Source organism: Miniopterus natalensis, chromosome 8 (assembly GCF_054644295.1).
Source record: "Miniopterus natalensis isolate mMinNat1 chromosome 8, mMinNat1.hap1, whole genome shotgun sequence".
NCBI lineage: Eukaryota > Metazoa > Chordata > Mammalia > Chiroptera > Miniopteridae > Miniopterus > Miniopterus natalensis.
This window is the reverse complement of record NC_142088.1, coordinates 35,760,487-35,783,944: the sequence shown is the minus strand read 5'-3', so window position 1 is coordinate 35,783,944 and position 23,458 is coordinate 35,760,487. Positions and strand designations below refer to the sequence as shown.

The 23,458-nt window shown below is 39.0% G+C and overlaps 1 protein-coding gene across 1 annotated transcript in view; it reads right to left on the bottom strand.

The window, feature by feature from the left end:
• ZNF385B (zinc finger protein 385B) overlaps positions 1-16,596 on the bottom strand; it is a 283,963-nt gene extending 267,367 nt beyond the window's left edge. Inside the window, exon 1 of the mRNA XM_087819738.1 lies at positions 16,470-16,596. Within this exon, the coding sequence (XP_087675864.1) occupies positions 16,470-16,506 (37 nt within the window). The 5' untranslated portion in view covers positions 16,507-16,596. The remainder of the gene's footprint in view (positions 1-16,469) is intronic.
• Between the last annotated feature and the right edge of the window lie 6,862 nt (positions 16,597-23,458).

Sequence of the window (23,458 nt, the reverse complement as noted above, 5' to 3'; positions counted from 1 at the left end):
TCATCAGATTTCATAAACCCCAAGATAAATCTAGAAGAACATCAAACTCATCCAGGGGAGCTGCTCTTCCCCACAGATACACTTCCAAAGCCTCTTCATCAGATAAAAGTAACAAAGGCAGGCTTTCTTTTCAGCACTCAGCTAGTATTTTGGTGCATTTTATACCAGCATCTCACAGGTATGTGTGCATAAATATATGCACTTATAAATACACATGCACACTCAAATTTGTTCCACAATCTAGTATCACCTTGCTTAATTTTCCTAAATCAAATAAAGTCTAGTTCTGAGTATCCTTTTGCCAACAATATTTGTTAGTTCACACTCCTTCCTGCCCCGATCCTATAAGGACACCAAGAAATTCAGCAAACTTGAGGATGGGCTATGGCTTGTCTTTGTGATCACCATCAAGATGCTAGTGTCTAAATCCCGAGGACAGAATTCTTTTAAAGTAATTAAAATTCTTGGTTTTTCCGTGAAAGAAAATTTTATACACAACAGATTTCTACAATATATATTGCACTGAGGTAATGAGCTAAATAAAAGTCTACTGAACACAGCGATTTACAAAGGACTGTGGGAAAGGGTGGGTTAATAGGCTCTTGTCTTTCTTCTCCAGGTTCTTCTTGCCTTCTCTTCAAAGGGGGCTGTATACGTTGTCCAAGTGTGAGGCCATTCCACGGTTTATAGTTATCAAATTAATGGGCCTTTGTACATCCCTCACTCTCAACTAACTTTTAACTAAAAGCAATAGACTAACATGTAAAACCAATTTCTTTTGGTAACGTACTTTAAAATTCAAGAGTAACATAAGGTAGTAAGGATGAAAATTCTAATATCCTGTCTGACTCAGTATAATCCTAATTATCATCATCATCATCAGCAGCAGCAGCAGCAAAGCAGACCCTGGTGTCAAGAGTGTTTGGTGGAGTCCTGCACTCATGGAAGTTGCTATTTCTAAGTCATTTGAGTTTCTAAGGACATTTGTGTTCTCAATGCCATCTCCACATACTGAACCTAACTTCACTAGACTTTTGAACTTTAATCTGTAACTAAGGCTGGCATGAGAATGCCAATTGGCTATAAAGGAAAGACAGAGTAAACCTAGACATCTCCCTTTGAAGTGAAAAGTCAAAGATCTCAGACCATTAAGCCTTAAAAATTTAAGTCATTGGAATACCTTTTCCATTCTAAAACATTATTCTCTTGCACACAAAAATGAACAAACCAAAACAGGAATTCTAGGCTTATGGGAGTAAGCCATCGATTGCATATAAGGTGTGATACCAGTATGGATTTTGTATAAAACTTTCCTGAATATATTAAAGTTCTGTTAGTAACTATATAAACTTGGAGGTTATGAAGGGAAAAAGATGATTTTAGCATAAGTATGAAAAATCTCCCCTACAGATGGGCTCTCTCCATTTGAGAACTTAAAAACAAAAAGAAAAAAAAAAAAGCAATGCAACTATCTAGTGTTCGAGAGCTCAAAATTCATAATGAATCAAAAGATAACTAAGCTTAGCCAAAGAAATATTCCAATTTACTAACCTTGATTCCATAAGTGAGATAAAGTAGTTGAGGTAACGAGGGTGAGATCCATTCTTCTACCTAGATCTTGTCCCCATACATCAAATTCTTCAGTTATAATCAAATACTGGCTAGAATTGCTATGCTCTATTACACAGGTGCAGTGCAAGTGTCTTACCAAAAAAGCGAATTTTAATTGTAGGTGAAAAGATGAAGGTGCTTGCTATGACTAGACAAGTTTACTTTTCTATCTGCCTAGCTCTTCCAAGCCAATCAAGGCTACAACACTGAGTTCATTTTTAATGACATCTTAGCTTTTTGTCAAAATTTGGTTCACTATCAAGTGTGTCTGTAACATTCTCCTTAACCCTCCTCTCTTTTGTTTCCATTTTCTCTCTTTGTACAGAGCATCCTGACTTGGATAGTTTTTCTTGCATTTTTATGGTTCATCCTGTCTCTACCTCCCTAATCCAACACCCAGACTCAAAGGCCTTCTTGTGTCAGTCACAGAAATAGCATGGCATTACTCTTCACAAGGGATGAGTCTCAAATATTTGCAAATCAAATAGTTTGCAATTATTTTTAAATCTTGTATTAAGTGAGGAAGTTTTTGGCTGCAAGTTAACTGAAACTCTAACTCAAAGGTTTGAGCAATAAAAGTTATTAATGAAAGTTACTGCAATAAAAGTTTTGTTTTTTAAAAACAAAAAAAAGTAAGAAAGGTTATTTGTTCATATAACCAAAAACACCACTGATAGAATTTGGCTGGATCCAGCTACTGAACAATGTCACCAATACTATCTTTATACCCACCCTCTGACCTTAGGTATTATATTCACCCTCGGGATTGTTTTGATCACAGATGATCTGCAGTCCCTCCCAAGGCTACAGCTTCAATTACTTTCAGTAGGAAAGTCACAGTTGGTTTCCCTAGTAGCTCAACTAAAATGACAGTATCGTCTAGTAGTACATATCAGGATGACATAATCATCATTAAAAAATATCGCTGTGGCTAAGGGGATGGGAAACACTGACTGCTGAAACTCATCAGGGACTCCTGAAGCTGAAGGAGAGGTCTGTGTTACCCAAACTTCACAGCTGGGAAATTCGAGACACTGCATTCGAAAGAGAAGGGACGTTCTGGAGTCAACTGACAGACACTGACTACAAAACTGAACCCTGAACATATATCCGGCTGTGATTCTTCTGCACTTTTTATTCCTTATAATATCCTACACAGAAGAGTGTAACATTCAGCAGAGTCAATGTGAATGGTGATATTAGTAAAACACAAACATACAGAGAATAAATGCTGAATACAACCTTGCTAGATCAACACATTTGGGAATCATAAAATGAGAAGAAAATAAAATTTATGAATCATATTTAAACAAACTTGTCATTTTATTTTATTTTTTAAATATATTTTTATTGATTTCAGAGAGAGGAAGGGAGACTGAGAGAGAGAGAGAGAGAGAAACATCAATGATGAGAGAGTCATTGATCGGCTGCTTCCTGCACGCTCCTTGCTAGGGATCGAGCCCGCAACCCGGGCATGTGCCCTGACTAGGAATCGAACCCCGATCTCCTGGATCCTAGGCTGATGCTCAACCGCTGAGCCACGCTGGCTGGGCCAAACTTGTCATTTAAAAAACTCATTGTGACCACAGACCTATGTTTTGCTCTTTTTCATTACTGTTTTGTCAACTCTAAAGCACCATACATTTAGAATCACAGCTGGAAAGAACATTTGTTTCTCCAATATTTTAATTGTAATTTTATAATTTTCTTGAAGGATAAAAATCACTTTTCATAGGGTGGCCGTACATATCAGTTCACCCAAACGATTCTTAGTTTATGCCTTTTGTCCCTGGGGAACTACTAATAGAACTTACTTTCACTCTCAAGAAAGTCCTGCTTTGGACAGTAATTTGGTCAGTCTAATTTTAAATAAATCTCAAACATTTATATTACATTCTAAAACAAATCTGAAACAAGAAAACTATCCGATCAAATGAAATTAAAGTTAAATGGGCATACTCTTCATGTGAGTAAAAAAAAAAAAAAAAAATGTTTATTTTATCATGCTGTAAGAAATATAGCCTCACTTCTAACGTCCGAAAGAAAACTCATTTTAAACCACAGCTGTTGTGCTTTAGGGAAGTGGATTAAAACTCATCATTATCCCTCTGTTAATACTCTTTCCTGGACCAATCAGTGGTTGTTCGATGTTTACAGACCCTGGACACAGAGCTGACTTGAATGGCCTTTGTATTTAATACAATCAGATTACGTCTAATCTAAATTCGGCGTGTCCTTTATAGGACAGACAAATCCTAATCCCCCATTTACAAAAGCAAAGCCAGGCCACGTCCCGATGGCTATCTATTCATTTCCTTTAAAAAATTTTAAATTAAGAGACAAAAATTAAAATAAATTTTACATTCACTCAGTCTAAACTTAATATAAAAATAAATATTTGGAGTGGTGGTTAAGCCACATTTTGATAGCCTAAATTACATTATTATAAAACAATTCTTTTCTTTCTAAAGAATACAGATTAATAAAATAAACTACCCCACTATTGTAAAAAAGTAAAGTCAAGTTGAAAAGCATCTCATTTCCTGTTTTCTGAATTACTTGAGAGTTTATCTTGAAGCTCAGATTATGCAATTAGCTGCCCCTATACTTTATCAGTTAAGCCTTAATGATGTTTTAAAGCTGAAGTTGCCACAAAATGACTCACCCAACCATTGTAAAATGAGCCTTTCTGCCTTTGCCTTGCCAGGAGGCTGCCCTCAAGTCCTGCTTCACCATGAACCTTTGAGGCTGAGAGCCATTTTCAAGGACGTGACGGGGTGAAACAGGTGGGGACACCACCTCCCCCCCTCCTTAGCGCATGGCTTTCACCATCTGGCAGCCCCAACGTCCATCTCCTTCACTGCCACCCCCTTCCTCTAAGGGCCTAGAATTCACTGCTAGCACCCTGATGACATCTCCTCCCTCGGCTCTGCGAGCTTCAGTGAGACAACTTTGACGATCTTCCTTTTAAATTTTTACACTGTCCCTGTCAGCCACATGACCAGGAAATGAGGGTCTAAAATTAGAAAAGAATGGATAGACAAAAACATCCCTGAAGAAAAAAGAAAAAAAAAATATCTAAAATGTAGCTACCACCCTCCACACGGTAGCATTTGGGATTTGGAACTGACAAACAGAAATGGAGTTCAATGTTTAAGTAAATAAGAGAGACATTTTTCTAAAGACATTAGGAAGGAAAAGAGTATTTCCACAAAGACTGATAGTGCACTGCTTCTTAATACAACTCTCTAAAGCTGCAAATAAAACGACAGCAAAACAGGCAAGGGCTCCGATGCGCTCACGGGTTTCTTCAGGGATGGATGTGGAAGGCAGGCTTGTTAAGAAGAACGAAAAGACATTTCAACTCTAACTTGATGATTGATTTCATTCCTGTTTTTTAAAAAAAACCCACCTCAGACAACACTTTCCGCAGCCCCATCCATCTCTATGGAGCAAAGAGCTATCGATACCTCTGCTGAAAAGCAAAATAATTCCTGAGAGGTGCCTTTAAAGTATTGAGTCCCCACTCTTAAAGCAGGGGGTCAGTAGCAAACTATTTCTCCACAGTGCACACAGTGGAGCTATATCTAAAATGAACGTGGGTTTTTAAAATCTGTTTTGTAAGTTATTCACAATAAAAGTCTTGCCCAGATTCCTCTCACTGCCTAGCACCTACCCACAAAATATATACTAAAAATAAATATCAAATGCTCTCAAATCTATAAATAATGTAACAAGAAAGGTAAGTTTGAAGCTGAAAAATAATAAGACATACATCCAAGACAAATTTAGTTGACTTCTGGTTTATGTATCCATTCAAAACATTCAATTCCTTCATCCATTCAATTGCTATTAAGTTCTTACCATGTTCTAAGTACTATGATAGACCAAAGACAAGTTGTAAACTCACCTTACCTTTAATGATGTTAAACTCTAACAGAGACATGCAACTATTTTAGGAGATAATGATATAATACACTATCAGAGACTGATAAATTCTTCAAGCTGCCCTCAATTTACTAAGAATCCACCATGTACCACATACTGTGTTAAGCACTAGGGATACTGTAGTCAACATGGTAGGACCAAGGAAGGCACAGGGAACTTCAAGAGCCAAGACCTGAAGGTGTGGAAAGAGTGTTAATAGAACTGCAAGCAGCTGGGTACTCTGGAGAGAGACCGCGTGATAAGAGGGATTGAGCAGGGAGGGGCAAATAGGGACACAGGGACAGTCTCGGTCACAGTGGTCCTCATATGCTTCCCCCCAAATTAGAATTCTACCCCATAGACATTGGTAAGTCACTGAAGACTTTTAGGGGAGCATCTCTTTTCCACTGTTTTAAATATTTAATAGCTAATTTCATAACAGCATGTGTGCCATTCTACGGAAATGATGATTCAGTGGGAAAATTAGTGTTCTGCATTTATATATTTGTACATATAAATAATAATTTATTTGAAATATGTAATTTTGGCATGCAAAAGATAAGTAATAATTCATAGTATTAAATATTATTTAAAAGTAGACTAAACATACATTTTAAAAAGAGAACCGCCTCACATTTCCTTACTCTCCCCCATTATTAACTGCTACCAATTAAATGCAGCCTTCATTGAGGCCAAAGTTGGATGTAAATATTGCCTTTCATGTAGCATGTTATTAAAATATAACATATATACATACAAGCAAAAATCGTAAGTATACAATCTATGAACTGTCACAAAATGAACACACCCTATGAAATCAGCATTAAAGAAAGAAAGAGCAATCTTACCAAAATCCCAGAAGCCTCCTCAGGCTCCTGCTAATCATTTCCTGCCTCCAGGGTAACCACTATCCCGACTTCTCACTCCATGGATCAGACTGGCCTGTTTTTAAACTTCCTAAAAGTGGAATTATGCACTATTTATTTTTTGTGAGTTTTGTCCACGTCATTGTGTGTATTTATAAGTCATTCATTTTCATTTCTCTGTAGCAATTCTATTGAATAAATATATCAGAATTTATTTATCCAGCTTACTGAAGTGTTTTCCAGTTGGGGTTATTAAAAATGTTGCTGCTATGAGCATCTTGTGTTTTGGGGACATAGGTATACATACTTACGGAACTGCTGGGTCTGCCTTATTTAGTATTGTTCATTTCTTTGTAACATTAATACTTTCAAACACAGAGTAAATGTAAGATAAGGATATGTGTGAAACCACAGAAGAATATAAGAGGTGAAAATACATCCTACAAAGAACAGCTAAACCAAAATTTCAACACTATTTATTGTTTATCAATTCTTTCACCATGAGCCCACCATATCAAGTATCATTTAGAGATAATGGCCATTTTGGAGAGGAAACTATTTAAAGTATAACATGAACCCATTTCTGCTTTATAGCTTGATTAAAGAAAGTCTTTAAAAAATAAACCCTTTATTCAATTTTATCTTTCAGATAATTTGCTTCAACATTAAGCAAGCTATCAAACAGTGAGTGGTTACATTCCTGCTAAAAAGAAGGAACCATGGTACAAAGGAAACATTTAGAGAAAAAAATGACTTGGCTTTTCATGAAGTTTGGGAGTTTGAAAAGTACAAATCACTTCAAGAAAAACTTTAAAACCTTTCCTTTAAACAGGCCTACATAACCAAATCACGGGCGACTGTACTTCTGGAACTATTTCACAAGATGTGCATGACTTGAAATGTATGTGCTTTATGGACAGCCTGGGCTCTGTGCCTGGATATTTTCCTAGAGATCATCTCATGTTTTTATTCCTAGGATCAATAGTGTCAGCAGATGTTAAGGCTTGTTAGCCAAGTACAGTGATGGATGGATGGATGGATGGATGGATGGATGGAAGGAAGGAAGGAAGGAAGGAAGGAAGGAAGGAAGGAAGGAAGGAAGGAAGGAAGGAAGGAAGGAAGGAAAGTCAAGCATTCAAGAGTTTCAAAAATCCCCCAAACAGTAACTCAAAGAACAGGACAGATAGAAAAGAAGTTATAAAAGAGTGGAAGTGCTCGAACAATAACTACACAAAACATTTCACTGAGTGACTAGGTCTTCATTAAGAAATACGACCAGCTCTAAATCATGCACACCATTCCACATCTTTCCAACTTATTCTAAAACATAATAAAAAAACGAAATGTCAAAATGTTTCCCTGATAAACAATTCCATGTTCTTGATAATATTTCTCCACATAGCTGAAGAGAGTTTGTTCACTGGAAAAGCATTAAATACTCTCCCAGGTCTTCAGTGATTAAAGTATCCTCTTATAAATGTCCAGGAATACAGTCATGCATCGCTTAACGATGGGGATAACGCTCTGAGAAATGTGTTCTTAGGTGGTTCTGTCCTTGTGGGAACATCGCAGGGTGACTCAGGTGGAATTTACCCTACACACCTAGGCCATAGGGAACAGCCTATTGCTCACAGGCTGCGAACCTGCACGGGATGTTACTCTACTGAATACTGTAGGCAACTGTAAAACAATGGGAAGTATTTGTGCTTTCATAACTTAGACATCTGCTCAAATGCTGTCTCCAACAGTAAAAAAGAGAGGTCGGTTTTGCTGTAACAAGTAATAAGTACACGGGCCAAGGGTCCAAGGCCTGGGCCGGGAGTCAGGAGACCGGTGATGCTGCTCAAGCTCTGCCAGCTCTGTGACCAGCACTTGTGTCTCTCGGGATCTCAATTTAAAAAGATTGATAGAGAAAATATCTGAGTACCTTCTAGTTCTCAGATTTGTACATTTGGCACCTTGAAGATGATAAATTCTGTGGCAGAGGAAAATAACTCAGTCAAAAGGCATTAAGCAATTATGATAGGGTGTGGCGTTTCAGTTTAGGAAGACTGCCTTGGTGTAACATCCAGCTGTGGGGCTGAGGTTCTGAGGCAGAGCCTCTTCCCATAGGCAAGTCTCTGAGTTGCTTAAGAGTCTGATTAATTAGTACTGGGAAAATGAGTCCCAGTTGGTATCTCAGTGATTCTGAATAATCAAGGCCCTATGCAAAATGGAAGAATAAAAAAAAATCTGGCCCAGTGCTGTGTTTACAAAGGAATCTCCCTCCTCCCACCAAGGCCCACCTCCGCTGCCCACTCCCTTACTTCCCCACTGCACTGGGCACACATCCCAGGATGGTCCTTGAGGTTCCCTATGTGCTACAAAATATTCACCTCTCCAAAAAGTGCAGTCTCACTGCAGCTCCTCAAGGACTTAGAAGGAAAGCAAGCAGACTGAAACGAATCACAAGACAGTATAAATGGCTGAAAGGAGCTTAACCCTTCCAGGGCCAGAATTTGCATTTTTAAAATGTAATATACATAGACTTTTCAAAAGTGGAATTTGGATTAGTAAGAGGAAGTTTTGTGGGCTTTTAAATTTTTTTATTAGTTTTCAGGAAAGGAAAGAACACGATTCTAGGACTGCCTGCCGTTATTACTCATCGCACCTTAGCCTACCAAGTCAGAAAAACAAAACCAGACACTAAACAGCCCACCACCCCCTTTCTGAAACATCCCTAATCCAAATCCAAACCGGCTTGCAAAATGGCAGGGTATGCATGCTCTTTAGGTGGACAATTTAAATTATCAGCTTAATTTGTTAAGTATACAGTTTATAATAAGCATCTCATCCCACACTAATACTCAAAGCACCCAAGAATTAAAGTAAGATCATTCTCTGAGAAAACATTCAAGACATAGCTACAATTCGTTTTTGAACCACAGGAAGAGCAGAAGTGATTTTGCTGACGTCACCTCCAATAAGAAACATTTTATTCATTCGAAATTTCTCTGGTTTGAGTCCAAAACACAATGTTATGTAAAAAGCTTTTCAAAATTATTTTAAGGCTTCTCAAAGGCTGCACAACCCATTATTCACATTTCTCTACGTATACAACCCTGGGCACATTGAAATTTAGATACATACACTTTTTCAAACAATCTGATATTTTGTGCAATTTTATTTAGACAAATTTGAGTATCTGACTACACTTTTTAGTTTTCAGTCTTTTGATTCCCCAAATATACCCATATTTTGATTATTTCAAAAGAATACAAAGGAAAATCATATAAATAACATGACATTTTTATTTGAAACTATTTCAGACCTCACAAATAAGCTGTCATCCACAGGAGAAGCACTGCTCTGTAGGAGACACACACCTTCAAAAATAATAAGAACCCAGTGGGAGCACAAATACAGTATCCTGCTAAAATACAGTATATATTCTCAGATGTAAAGTTTAGCGATTATCAATTAAGGGGGGAAGTATTAATGCCAGTATCGAGACAAGAAGAAATAATGTCCTTTAAAGTTCTACAAATGTATTGAGACCCATTATGCCATTTGCTATTTTGATAAAGCTACTCTGTTTACTAATTGTTAATATGCACACTGCTGTCTTGTAAGAGCTTAGCGTTAAAAATGACTCATGGTGTTTTGAACACTTGACTTTTTATCCAGTTTTGACTTTTCAACCATGTTAACATTTTACATATTAATAAGTTAAATTTAAATAAGAATGGATGGAAGAAACTAAAATGGATTTCAAACAGAAACAAATAAACTAAGTAATATATCAAATAGACAACACAACCATACAGAAGAAAATACAAAAAGAATGCAGGTGGTTTTTTAACATAATATATAATTTTACATCCTCAGTGAAATATATTCTAAGGACAGAAAAAAATGCAGAGATGTTGAGCTTAATGTGTTTGTTGTTGGCACTGGTGTAACAATTCTAAAATTTGGGAAAGAAATTACTGCGGCCACAAATGAGTAAATATTAATGTACTGATGTTGTTGGTACCCAGGGTTTTTCTTTGTGGGAGAAGGGAAATACACATACAGACCAGGGAGGGAGAAAAAGAATCAGAGGTTTCATTAAGAACCTGTGTATGTGGGTGTGTGTATTTATTTATTAGTTCTGTCCACTGAATGGTTCTAGAAGTAATGATACCCCCACCTGAAAGCAACGATACTCTGTTAGCAATAAACATCTAGTTCCAAGATGCTGGTTTCTCAATAACATCCCCACAAAAGAAACCAGGACATTTTGGAGAATCATTGATGTCTAGTCTGGAGAAGGTAAAGTACAAAGTAAGCCTGAAGCCTCTTTCTGTGGCAACAAAAAAAACAAAAAAAGTGTTCATAAACTGATTGAAAATGTCTGAGCTCTTCCTAGTTAAATTTGGGACAATTATAGTATCAAAATGTATAATGAGAGGAATACATTATAACATAGCAAATTTTTAACAAATCCTTGAGTTCATACTGATTTTTTAAAAATAACGAGGGGGAAGAGAAATTTTCTTTACTAAAGTAAGTGAACTAATGAGCACTGACAAAACAAGAGAAATAGAAAGTCATTGTTTTCACATCCACCAGAGCAATAACTGACTCTGGAAAGATGCATCTGTGGATGCTAGTATCATTAGGGGAAAGGCTGCTAAGAAACAAGATATTCACAGAATCTCCAAGTATCTCTCCACAGATTATTTATTGATTGCAAAGGAAAAAAATACCTTTATAATGGGGAAATCTGGCAGATACACCTTTGCCAGTGATCAAGTTTAATATCATCAACATTAGGATGAACTACCATCGTGAGCCATCTGATATTATGCACTATGAAGGACACAACGTCACCTATGGAGCCTTCTTGCCAAATATATTTAACCTAAATCTAATCATGAGGAAACATCAGACAAATCCAGACCCTCAACTGTGCAGAACAATTGGCTTGTACTCCTTAGAAATGTCAATATCATAAAGGCTAGGGGGCTGTTCTGAATTAGAGGAGACGAAAGAAATATGACCATCAAAAAGTCAGCTATAAAGGATGAGATTGGGACAATTTTAGAAATTTCAATATAGGCTGTATGGTAGATATAAGTATTATATTGGTAAATTTCCTGGACATGTGAAATGTCATGATGTCTACAACCAATTTTGAAATGCTTTAGCAAAACAGAACAAAACCAAGTATGTATATAGAGAGAAAAGAGATAAAGCAAAGTGACAAATTATTACCAATTGGTGACTCTACATGAGGGGTTTCAACAACTTTTCTGTGTATCTGACTTTTCTTAAAATAAAATTTAAAAAATGCTAGGGGAGGTTGGGAACCCTGAGGTAACAGGACACTTTTATATGTGTTTTGGCTCCATACTCTTCTTGTGGGGCCTGGACCTACTGGGGTACATGTAAACTGAACAGGTGCACCACAGCGCCTCTGGGTGCTCGTGGACGTGCAGGCCGGGGAAGCTCCAGCAAAGGTCTTCAGAATGTGGCACCTGACGGAGCACTGTCCCTTCCTTACTGTGGCCTTCAAGGCCCTATACTCTCTACCCCTCAATCTCAGTTCCTGCCTCTCCTTTCCTGTTTCTATTTCTCCTGCCCATCAAGGTCCTTCCTCCTTGGACTTTGTGTTCTCTGTGCCCTTTGCTGGGGAAGCTCAGCCTTCATTCATATCTTGTGGGTCTTGGCCAAGGGGTCCCCTCTCGCGGGGGTGTCCTTCCCTGACACCAGCTCTAGAGCAGCCCCCCATCCCTGCATGCTCTCTCAGAGCACCCTGCTTAAGGCTATTCTTCATACACTCACCCCATGGCACAAGTCAGAATTGATCACACTTATGCATTTATTTATTGGTGTTTTATCTGTCCTCCCAGGAGGGGGACTTGTCTCTCCTGGCCACTGCTGTAACCCGGTGACTCGATCAATACCTAATGTGCTCCACAAACACTTATGAACTTAATGGACCGATGGTGCTAAACCACTGCAAAACCCTGCAGATTAAATGCTGTATTGCTTCACCCACAATATTTGTATTTAGAGCAAGAAAATAAAAATGCAAAATCAGAGAATTTCAGTCCATAGTCTTTTGTATTTCTTTTATAAAAGGCTGTCTCAAGATACCTGAATCAATTCCCTTGTGTTTCCTAATGAAACAGAAGCATATTTGCAAACAATCACAAGTCATAGAAACTGGACCTTCCTGTCCTTGCAACAGGGGATGCATCTGCTGCTTTGTTTGCCCCTAGAGCTCCAGTCATCAGCCAGTGGAGAGCATTAAACAATCAGAGACGGAAACTCATTCTGCCCTTCCACTTCATTAAATCATATATCATTTTTACATGTGAGCCACCAGGCTATAAATCACGTAAGACAGAATGAGAGCTAATTAAAGGGTCAGCTGAGCATATAATTTTGAATTCCTAGGCACCCAAAAACTGAGATTGACAATAACTGTGATAAAATCCAGAATCATTTGCTAACTAATAAAGCAAGGACTCTCAAGCTGCCAGCTTACTAAGCCATGTTTTCATACATAAAAGAATGTACATTGAATATAATTCTTATGTGGTAATAAAATTTTAGTCATTTATCCCAGAGTGCTTCATTAAAATACACTTAGATTTTATTTTATTTTATATTTGGTAAGGATTACAAGGTCAAACAAATACCAGTGAATTGTGTTCTCATTTCAGATTGAAGCTCACTCCCGAGGTAAGAAATATTATTGTTGTTAATGGTATTTATATAGCATCTTTCTTTCAAAGTACATTCAGGGAAAACAGGTTAGTAGAAAGAAATTCCACTTGTCAGGAGGGAAAACGAGAATGGAGTTAGACCAAGACGGCCAAGGTCACTAAACAAGTCAGGAACTGTTCTGAGAGCAGAGCCTGGAGAGACGGCTGACTCACCGTGGTTTTCCTTCTTCCAAATACACTGCTTCATTTAGAAGATATTTTGAGGGTATTCAAGTTTACGTATTTTATATTTGCATTCCTGGCAACAAGGAGCTTTCACATTAGAAAAAACCCAACTATCTTACTTAGAGTATAATAAATATCAACACTATTTATTTTCCTTCCTTTACAGATCTTTATAGTTATAAATGAAAGCTTGAGATCTAACACAATGAGATCTAGCACAGTGAGATATAAACACTAGATCATAGTTTTTAAAAGAAGAAAGATACTGTCTATCATTACTATAATTTAATAACTTTAAAAATAAGGTGCATTTTCAGAGCTCTTGCTTCATGATCAGAATTTTACCAACTTTAATACTACTTCAGAATCACAGCTAAAAGAAACTAAAATTTCAAATGTTAAATATCCTCACAGTGTATTTATTAATTCTTTAAAATATAAATCTCCAGTATTTCCTGTTCAACTCCCAGGGTAGAAAAGAAGGTTTCTCTCTGTGGATACAGAGATGAACAAGGTGAGAATTAATGAGTTACACAGATCAAGTTTCCAAAGCCGCGCCTGTTTTTAAAGCCTCTTTCCAAGTAACCATGACAAGTACAGGAGGTGCAAAAAAAACCAAGCTTGCGCACCACATAGAGCATTCGAGAGATTTCTTGGATCTTTCCTAATTTGATGTCATAGCAAGAACCACTGATTGCAACAACACTGGCACTTCAGCATGTATGAAACAAGAAAACCACACAGGAAATCCTGGTTGTACAACAGACTTGTCTTTTTATCCCTCACACCAAAATCTTCATGACGTGGAGCGCCTCACTTCTGTTCACATGGAAAGTGTGGTTAAGATCGTTTGGGATACTTCATCCCAATATCACTGCTATAATACATAGGGTTCCAGCCCCTTTGCAACTCCAAAGAAAATGCTTACTGTGTTGCTATTTCCAAAAGAAGATTCTCCAGGAAAAGTAAAGCACAGGCTTCTATGGGACGTAAAGCTATATATAGGTAGATATATAGCTAAATCTACAAGCAAAAAATAACAAAGGAGAACACTGGAAGCTGCACAATATCTCTAGTCTGCCCTATTTGAGCACTGTTCACTCTGCCTTAAATGAGAATCAGTAAATTTAATTTTTTTTCATGGCCAGAATCACAGAAAATGAAATTAATTTATATATAACTACCTTTAAAATACATTTTTTTCCACTCAAAAAGAGTATGAACCAATAATAAACAAACTGAGAGCTAAATGTCAGTTATTATTATAAACAAAAAAAATGGCAAGTTGCTGTTCCTTGCAAAAGTCAACAAAGTCCTCTCAGCTTCAGTGCTATATGTCTGTCTTAATTCAAAGAACACAGGTCCTATAAGCCACCTGGAGGGAAAAAAAATATCTAGATTTGTCATTCCCACTTGGATGCTTTCTGGAGAATTCTCCCCCTGAAGAAGATTCAAGCTCGCATCTAGAAGACAACTGCTGAGCTGTAGTCAGCTAATGGCCTCTTCCTTATACGTTAAAATTCTTTGGGGACTTGTTAAAGAACAGCTGCAAACACTCAAGTCGCTGAGCCACCCCATAATTCCTGGGTCTGGAGCTCCCATTAACCTCCCAACACACCTAACCACCTGGACCTTGCCAGAGAGAACTGTGCGCGGATGAGGTCTTTCCTACCACCCAAACCAACTCACAGCTCTCATCCATTAATTTTCATCATTGGCCAATGAAATGGAAAATTTTCCAACCGATAGATCACAAAAGAAAATGGCCTTTCTTGACCAGTGAACAAGTATTATCCTTACGCTCAACTACTCTTAAATATAATATTCAAACATATAATATTCAATTTTATTGTACCATTTGAAATGATATAAGGTAAAATTTTTTAAAAAGGACATTTTGTGACATGTCTCTGTGTAGTTCAATTCTTCATCAGGTAAAACTTTACCATTCACAGACGTTCAGAAACCAAAGTGTTTCAGATGGCCGACTGTATCAATTTGGGTCCCAATGGGAAAGAAATGCAACATTCGAACTGGGACAATTTGAAGAGGGTTTATTTTAAGGAGCTATTTACAAGCAAACAGTCAGGGTAGAGAGTTGCCACAAGGATACACAGGAACCAGGGGCTGGCGCCGAGGTGGCATTGCCACCAGCAGAGAAGCGGGCAGGTACTGAGCAGGAGTTGCTCATTTCCAAGCTAAATGCAGATTCGGGAAGGTTTTGACAAGGGCCCTGAGCACTATGCAGAGGAGTCTGGGTTGTCCATGTGCAAAACTGAATCACAGAAGTTCTCTGACCAGAGCAATGCTGTGATTACATCTCTGTTCAGAAACATTCCTACGGTGGCACTGTGGTGCTGAAATTAAAAGCGGGAAGGAATGAAATCTAGGAGACCATTTAGAAAGCCATTACAACAATCCAGGAGAGGGAGAAATTCAGTGTTGTCATCCTGTGGTTTATACTTTTAAAAATCCCTGGTGCCTAATATTTTGTGATATATAACGACAAACACAAAATGTGTCCCTTCAATTTTGAAGTTTCTGTGTTCTCTCGCTGACTTCTCTTGCTTCCTTACCTCCCGGGACCAATCATTCAAGTCCTAGGGAGTCTAAACTTCTAACTTTCCTCTTATTTCTGCCAGTGCTTTGATAACGGCCACATTTATCACACAGACCAGCATTTCTCAAATTATGTGCAAACTGTTCTTGGGGATTCCATAAAAAATACAAGGTTTCTGGTCAAATACTTAGGGGAAGATCTGGGATAAACAAATTTGAATAGCTTGCTTCTATGGCTTGTGAATTCCTAGAGAGGGGTTCCTCCTTTCATAAAAAAATCTGGTGACATCCCCAGGGACAGTGGTGTGACTCAAACTATAGATAGCAAAATGCTGACAGAGACAAACTGAGCTTTTCCCTGCATATCTGTAAAACTTCATTCGGTCGGCTGACTTTTTTGTATCTATTGCCCCAGGAAAGAGATCACATAGCGTAAAGCAAGGAACAGGGTGATCAATTCTTACAGTTTTGGGCAACAGGCTTTGAAGAATATGAGTGAGAACAAAGCTTCCTACATTCAGACTAGATTAAAAGGACAGAGAGGGAAACAGTCAAAGGGTAAAGTGAGAGAGTTTCAACTTACGTGGGTACCTGAAAAGGGGACCCAGGTCCCAGCCCATTCACCAGCTCTGTGCTGAGCCATGACGGAGGGAAAGGTAACAGAAACTCCAAAAGATTTGGCGGAGCTACGAACCAAGGGAAGATGTGCCTTCCTGGGAAGATGGAGCCCTGAGGGAAAAAAAAAAAAAGACAGTAAATAAAATGGCTAAAATATAATTTCATATCAATATTGGAGTTTTTCAACCTCAGTACTATTGCCATTTTGGTCCCAAATAATTCTTTGTTGTAGAGATAGTTCCCGTGCATTGCAGGATGTTTATCAGCATTCCTGGCCTCTATCTACTAGATGACAGTAGGGACAACCCCCAGTTGGGACAACCAAAAATGTTTCTAGACATTGCCAAATGTTCCTAGGGTAAAAATCCCAGTTGAGAACCACTGGTCTAGGTAGACAGAGTCCTGGAAAATCTCAGTGTTTCTTTCAGGTGTAGTACAGGTTCTGAGTATCTAAATGAATCATTCTGGAGGATACAAAGCACCCTGAAATGTCCTAGAACCATATGGGATAAAGAAAAATAAATGCAATGCCAATGGATGCCAAAGAGGACTGATCATTCCCAAGGACAAAATGGTACACTCCCCTGGATGCCTCCACATTGTAACTGTGCTGGTTAAGAACAGAGATACTGGAGCATACTAGGAGGCAGGCTATCTAAGTTCAAATCGTAGCTCTAATCATTAAGAGCTCTTTGACTTTGGCAAGTCACTCAACTTTCTGGGACTCGGTTTCCTCACATGCAAGGTAAAGATAATAATAGAATATACCACCTAGGGTTACTATAGTAATTAAACGTGTAAAAACTTGTAAACTTCCAGCTCTTTACAACAAAATTTTGAATAAGTGGTGGCTCTTACTATGTATGTAATTAAATCCAAGTCAGAGGAGAGTGTGACCCTGAATTATAATGAAATTTCTACCATCAAATGAGGCTCACAGTGAAAACTGAAATTCACAGTCGGTCTCCCTGCATCCAGTCTAACATTCTTTGTTTCCACCCATCAAAGCATCTTCATGCCACCATTGTGGCCATCCTTTTAAACCTCCAATCTAATTAGACAGTGGTTTCCCCATTATCGACATCACGGTCACACAGAGATGCTTCAAGAGTTCAAGGCTGTGTGGGGGACGGTACGGCATGAGGCTCCACTGGGTTTCTGTGTCAGATTTTATCTAGAAATTATATGTGCTCTTAAATGTGGTTGAAAATCATTGGCCTACTAGATGGAGATTCCACCAGATGGCAGTCAAGGCCACCCATGAACAGCCCTTCCCCTCCCTCCAGCTGCTCTCATCAACAACCCCAGGATCCAGATGAAGAAAGTCACTGGTACACAGCACATGTGGCATTAACTTCATAGTTTTGCATATGCTATTTCATTTCCTTGGAATACCTTTATCCTACAGAGAGGGAGTCATTGATGGGATCTTTTACTGGGGAACATGCTCAGATTTGCATTTTTGAAAGAAATGCATGGACTGAAGACCTTTTGAGACTTTGGTGCTGGGGTGGGGGGACTGCTTCATGTGCTGTAGGACCCTTAACCACGGCTGGGGGTTCCTGTGTAAAATACGCAACTTCCTTAGATGATCACATTCCCCTGTAAAGTCCTGCCATAGGGGGGCGCTTCAAAGAAGCAGACCATTGGATGGACTAATCTTAGGGTATCAACCTCTTTTTCTGTTCTTTCATATTTCCCTGCTTACCCTTCGCATAGGTCCGTCCCTGCTGCTCTTCCCTCCCAGGATACAGCCCCTTCAAGGGGCCTCCAGAACACCAAAGCCAACCTCATTTCTAGAGATATAGGCAACTTCTGCTTTCGTCTCTGCAATGCAACTCTCCCCCGAGGCACGAGGAGCACAGGCCTGGCAGCCTGATAGAAAGGGGAAGGAAGTGCACATCTGGAGTAACACACAACTGTATCCCAGTGAATCAGGATTCCACCTGCATGTGTATCTCACCGAATCACAACCTCTTTCTTTATACTTTTCTAAAATAAGTTTACACGACTTTTGTGTCAGAAAAATATACTATTAAAAAAAAAGCCTGATTGATACACACACCTATGTCGCAGCACCATCGCGCAAGTTAAACTATAATACAGGCATATGACAGAGAACAGCGCCTGGGAGCTGCCTTCTCCCTCTTGCAAACCTTCAACCTGTTCATTTGGTGATGAAGGGTACTGCTGTTTCCTCAGGACGGTCCCCATTCATTGCCTTCATTCGTGCAGTTCAATGCCACAACCCATCAGATCACCTTCTCCTCTGTCCCATTTGGCAGCCAGTCTCAGGACTGCTGCTGGTTTTCCATCTGTCAAACCCAATCTATCTTCAGCACAGAGGCAGGGCCTGGAGAGTACACTGAGCAAAGACAACGAAGGCACACTGGTTTCACCCTGGATTTGATTGACTTTGAAAGGAGAAAGAGTACTAATAACATGGAAGATTCCCTAGCAGGGACATGCTTCTTGGCTTTGCAAGAGTTTGGCTAGAAGTGGGCTTCCAGCCTAGGAGATAATAGCCCCATACTCTCAACAGCTTTTGCAGTCTGCCCAGCTACAAGGATTCCTCTTAACCCCAGCAAGAGGGGAGTGAGGTAGCAGTCATTTTGAACAATTCCGTATAGCGTGCCCTTACTCCTTGTGATGGCGGATTGGTCCAGAGAAGATACCTAATCCAAGCTAGCCAATTAGATGGAAGGGAATATTCCTGCATAATCTCCTTGAAAATGGAAACCAACTGAAATTGCCTCTCCCATTTCCTAATGTGTAACCTAGGGTAAGGCCCTTAACCTCGCTTGGCCTATTTCTTCATCTGTAGAAAGAATGGTTGAACTAGGGATGTTGCAATTTCCTTTCTGCTCTTGCGTTGTGGTTTTCATGATGAAGGTGGGTTCTAGAGTCAGTAAGGCCTGGGTTCAAGATCATGTTCTGTCCGTCACTAGACTTAAAAAAGTTCCTAAAAAAGTTCCTCAACTTCTTAAGTATCAATTTCATCATCTGTAAAATGAGGATGATAATAGTGCCTACCTTGTTATTAAATGATGTAATACATGTTCAGTGTTTAAAACACAACCACACAGTAAAGCCGCCTATGGCCTCTGGTTACTATTGTTATTGCTGTTATTTCTATATGAAACATAATTTAAAATTTTCTTGAAAGAAAAATGAAGGAAGGAAACCAATGCGAAAATGTCATAATTATTCAGTCAAATGAATTTTTGAGTAAGATCAAGCTGTCTGGCTCAACATTAGTGCAAAGAGGTGAGGAGAGGAAGAACAAAGAATCAATATGCCTCTCCAGCCATGTAAAAATGTTCAGGATGTTTAATTAGGACCCAAGGAAAAAATGTGACACTCTTTGTCTTAAGCTCTATCACTCTCAGAACTTAAATAAAAATTTAAACTACTCAACTTGAAGAACCATGTTGAAGACTTATTTTTTCCATTGTCTTTCTTTGTAACCTTGTCTTGGTGACATGTACAATATCCATAGAGCTGGAATATTCCTTCTTTCTAATGTCAAAAGCATAATGCTCACTACCGTAACACCATACAAGAATGATTACCTCAGATTCAATTGATTTTCTCCCTCTAGAAATTATCCTAACACCCCTAAAGGTGGTAATGTTTTAGAACTCTCCAAGGGATATACTAGGATGTCTATTAGAAAATATTTTTCTCTATATAGATGGTACACTCTGGCAGCAACTTATTGACCCAGATTTACTTATATATGCAGCCTTATCCCAGTTCATTTCTTTGGTGAGTCACATGATCTGACAGGGTACAATGCAATGAACTGAAAAAGGGTAAGAGAATATAAGACAAGTGAGAAAAAATAATACTGAAAGAACCAGTGCTGCATAATGTGGCATAATACAATGCCAGCCTTGAGAGACTGGAAATCGCAGCAGTCGGTGGGTTGCCAATAGTGAGGATGTCAACCCCGGGTACTTCAGCCAGAACAAAAATGTCATCTCACCTGTAAAACTGAGAGCAAGTGTCACCAAAATCAACAGGGACAGGAATGAAAGATAAGGTCATCATGCAAAGGGCATGTCGTTATCTGCCTCTCATATGAAAAACTATGGATCACATGCATCACATTTTCACATGATATTTGTAAAGATTCGCAGCTCTTGCTCCATTTTCTGAGCTCGTATGTGCAAAGCAACATGTGCACAAATGACCCTTTCAGATGGTCACACCAGGAAACTGGCAAGAGTTTCCCTATTTGGGGGATCGCAGGGACCTCCGGAGGAATGTAAGAACAAAATCATCCATTATCTCATATTTACAGCTTGATATCAGATGCCCTAGAATTCAAAGTATGTTTAGGTGGTCCTGAATATCTTTGAACAAAAAGAATCACTGTCATCTGTCCCATTCAGTTATCTTGGCACTATCAAGAGTTGTCATGTTGTGTGGCTGGCAGGACTTTTTCAAAGCCAATTGGTTCTTTTGCAAGATGATGAAAGAAAAAGGGAACATTTCACATATTCTCCTCCCAGGCAATATTCTCCCCACTGACATACTTGCATATAGTAGTGACTGAATACACACTTTTAGTAGACTATACAAAGTCACCTTCTTGGAGAAGTTAATAACTATCAAAACAGTAATTAAAGCATGTTTATATCCCAAATTTGGTGTTATTCAGGTACTTTTATGTTTACATTTTAAAGCCATACTCTTTTAAAACATCTAGAATGGCTATTTTCAGAATTTGGAACTGAATATAGGGGGTCCAACAGCCTTAGCATCCAGAAGTTATTTCAGAAGCAGAGGCACAAGATTTAATTTTAATCATCCTAGTCATTTAGATGTCTAATCTGATATGTTGCCCACTTGTCCTGTTATATTTACATATTTTCAAGTGGGACTTGGTGACATAAGGTGGTGATATTAGAAGGCTCTTTACCCAGAAACAAACTTAAAAAGCCTTTAACTGAACAAGCATTCCTTATCCTGCTTATCTGTGTGGCTCTAAGGACCCCCTCAAAATGCTGGGGGTGGGGGTGGAGGGATAATGCTTTCTGTTTTATTTTACCTATAAAATACAGGAAGCTGTCCTGAGGCACTTCAGGCATGTTTTTCCTTTACAGAGCGGCCTCTCAGTGAACCCAAAGGGTCTGACCATGTGTCAAAAGCTCAGAGTGAGAGGAACTTTTAGTGGAGGAAGATGGCTCCATTCCATTACTGTCCTCAGACTTTAATGTGCAAATGAAACACCTCGAGGTTTAAAATGGAGATTCAGGTTCAGCAGGTCTGAGGTGAGGCCTGAGATTCTGCATTCCTAACAAGCATCCAAGTGCTGCTGCTGGCCCACGCACCAACCTTGAGCGGCTGACCCCTCCTCGGCAAGACCCCAGTCCTGCTCTGCCACTACTGAGCTATGCCACTCTGGGCCCATTAGGTAACCTCAGTGCTTTAGTTCCCTCCTCTGTAAAGCAAGGGAAGGGATGGAGGTTCTTAACAAATTCAGGGAGTTGAAAATGATGTGAATGAATAAATTCAGATGAAAGCAGTTGAAAAAAAAAAAAGTTCAAGGAGCTACTCAGTTAAGAGTATTTAAAATCCCTGAAGGACATAAAGATAACTCTTCCCCTGAAGCCAGCAAACGGGATGCGTTGCTTCTGCTGCCAGTTTTGTGTCGCACTGAGCATATTGTTTTTACATTCCCTATCAGGCTGCTGCTCTGGGAGCCACCCTCCGGCCAGGCTGCAGCTCACCACCTGGCCTTCTACACAACGCGATTCCTGAGTAGCCCCGGTCTATACTCTGCAGCGTAGCACAATCCTCTTGATAACTTTTCTTCCAAAGTCCCAGATTCCATTAACATAATCTCAAGATAATAGTTATTGAATTATTTGCAGGAAGGATGAGAGGACAATTTTCCATAAAAGTTATAATACATAATTTATAGAATTTTCTCTCTTAAAATTCACCTACTGATACCTGCTTGTTTTACACATGATGAAGGTGAGAGCCAATAAAAAGAAATTCCTTCCCCAATATCACAAAAATAATTAAGGTTGGAGACAGGAATGGAAACAACGTATTTAACTTCCAGTTCAGTACCACTGACTCTACTGTACCTTGGAGGAAATTTTCCTAAACTCTTCTGGAAAGTCACCTGAAGCTACTGTTGGTTTTGTGGCAGAAGATGATGGTGGTGCCACTGGACAAAAGCAATGTTGAAGCAGAGGAAAGTAAGAGAGACTGGAATACAGAAAATTGTGGCTTCAGTAGCAAGTCATGCCTCCTCTGAACCCTCAGACGAGACTCGGGAAAGAATAACTGAAATACTGGATCACAAAGGATTTCCCGAGATGCTGCTGTTTTCATCCATTTTAAACAGAATATATCTTTTCAAGTATACTACAACAAATAAGCCACCTATGACTAGAGTAACTGCTTGCCATATGATTAGGAACAGCTTGGATGCAGGGACCTTGATGGCACCTGGCTCTAGAAAGAAGCCTGGAAGCAGGAGAGGGTGCCAGAAAGCAAGATCTGGACCAAGGGGGAGGTGCTGCACATGAAACGAGCCAGCCAGGATGCAGGTTGATTAGCTGTAAAAAGGTGGTCATGGGTACCAAGAAAAGAATGAATTATGGAGTTGTGTGGAGAGAAATGGGCTCAGGGCAGATTTATTATGCTCCATTTCCACTCTGCTAGCAAGCTGCACAGTCTCAGAGGTACAGATTTAGTCAGGATTGAAATTTCACATCCAGGGACTCTATCTCAAATAATCTAATTTGGTGAGATGAGAAAATCGTATCTCATAAAACTATCATCCCCTTTCGAAAGCCCATATCAAAGTTCACAGGCTGTTGAGGTATCTAGCCATAGTAAAACCTTCTATCATAGGCCATATGGAGACAACGGACTTAAAGATAAAATTATTTTCATAAGAAATGCTACTACTTGGTATGTGCAGTTTGT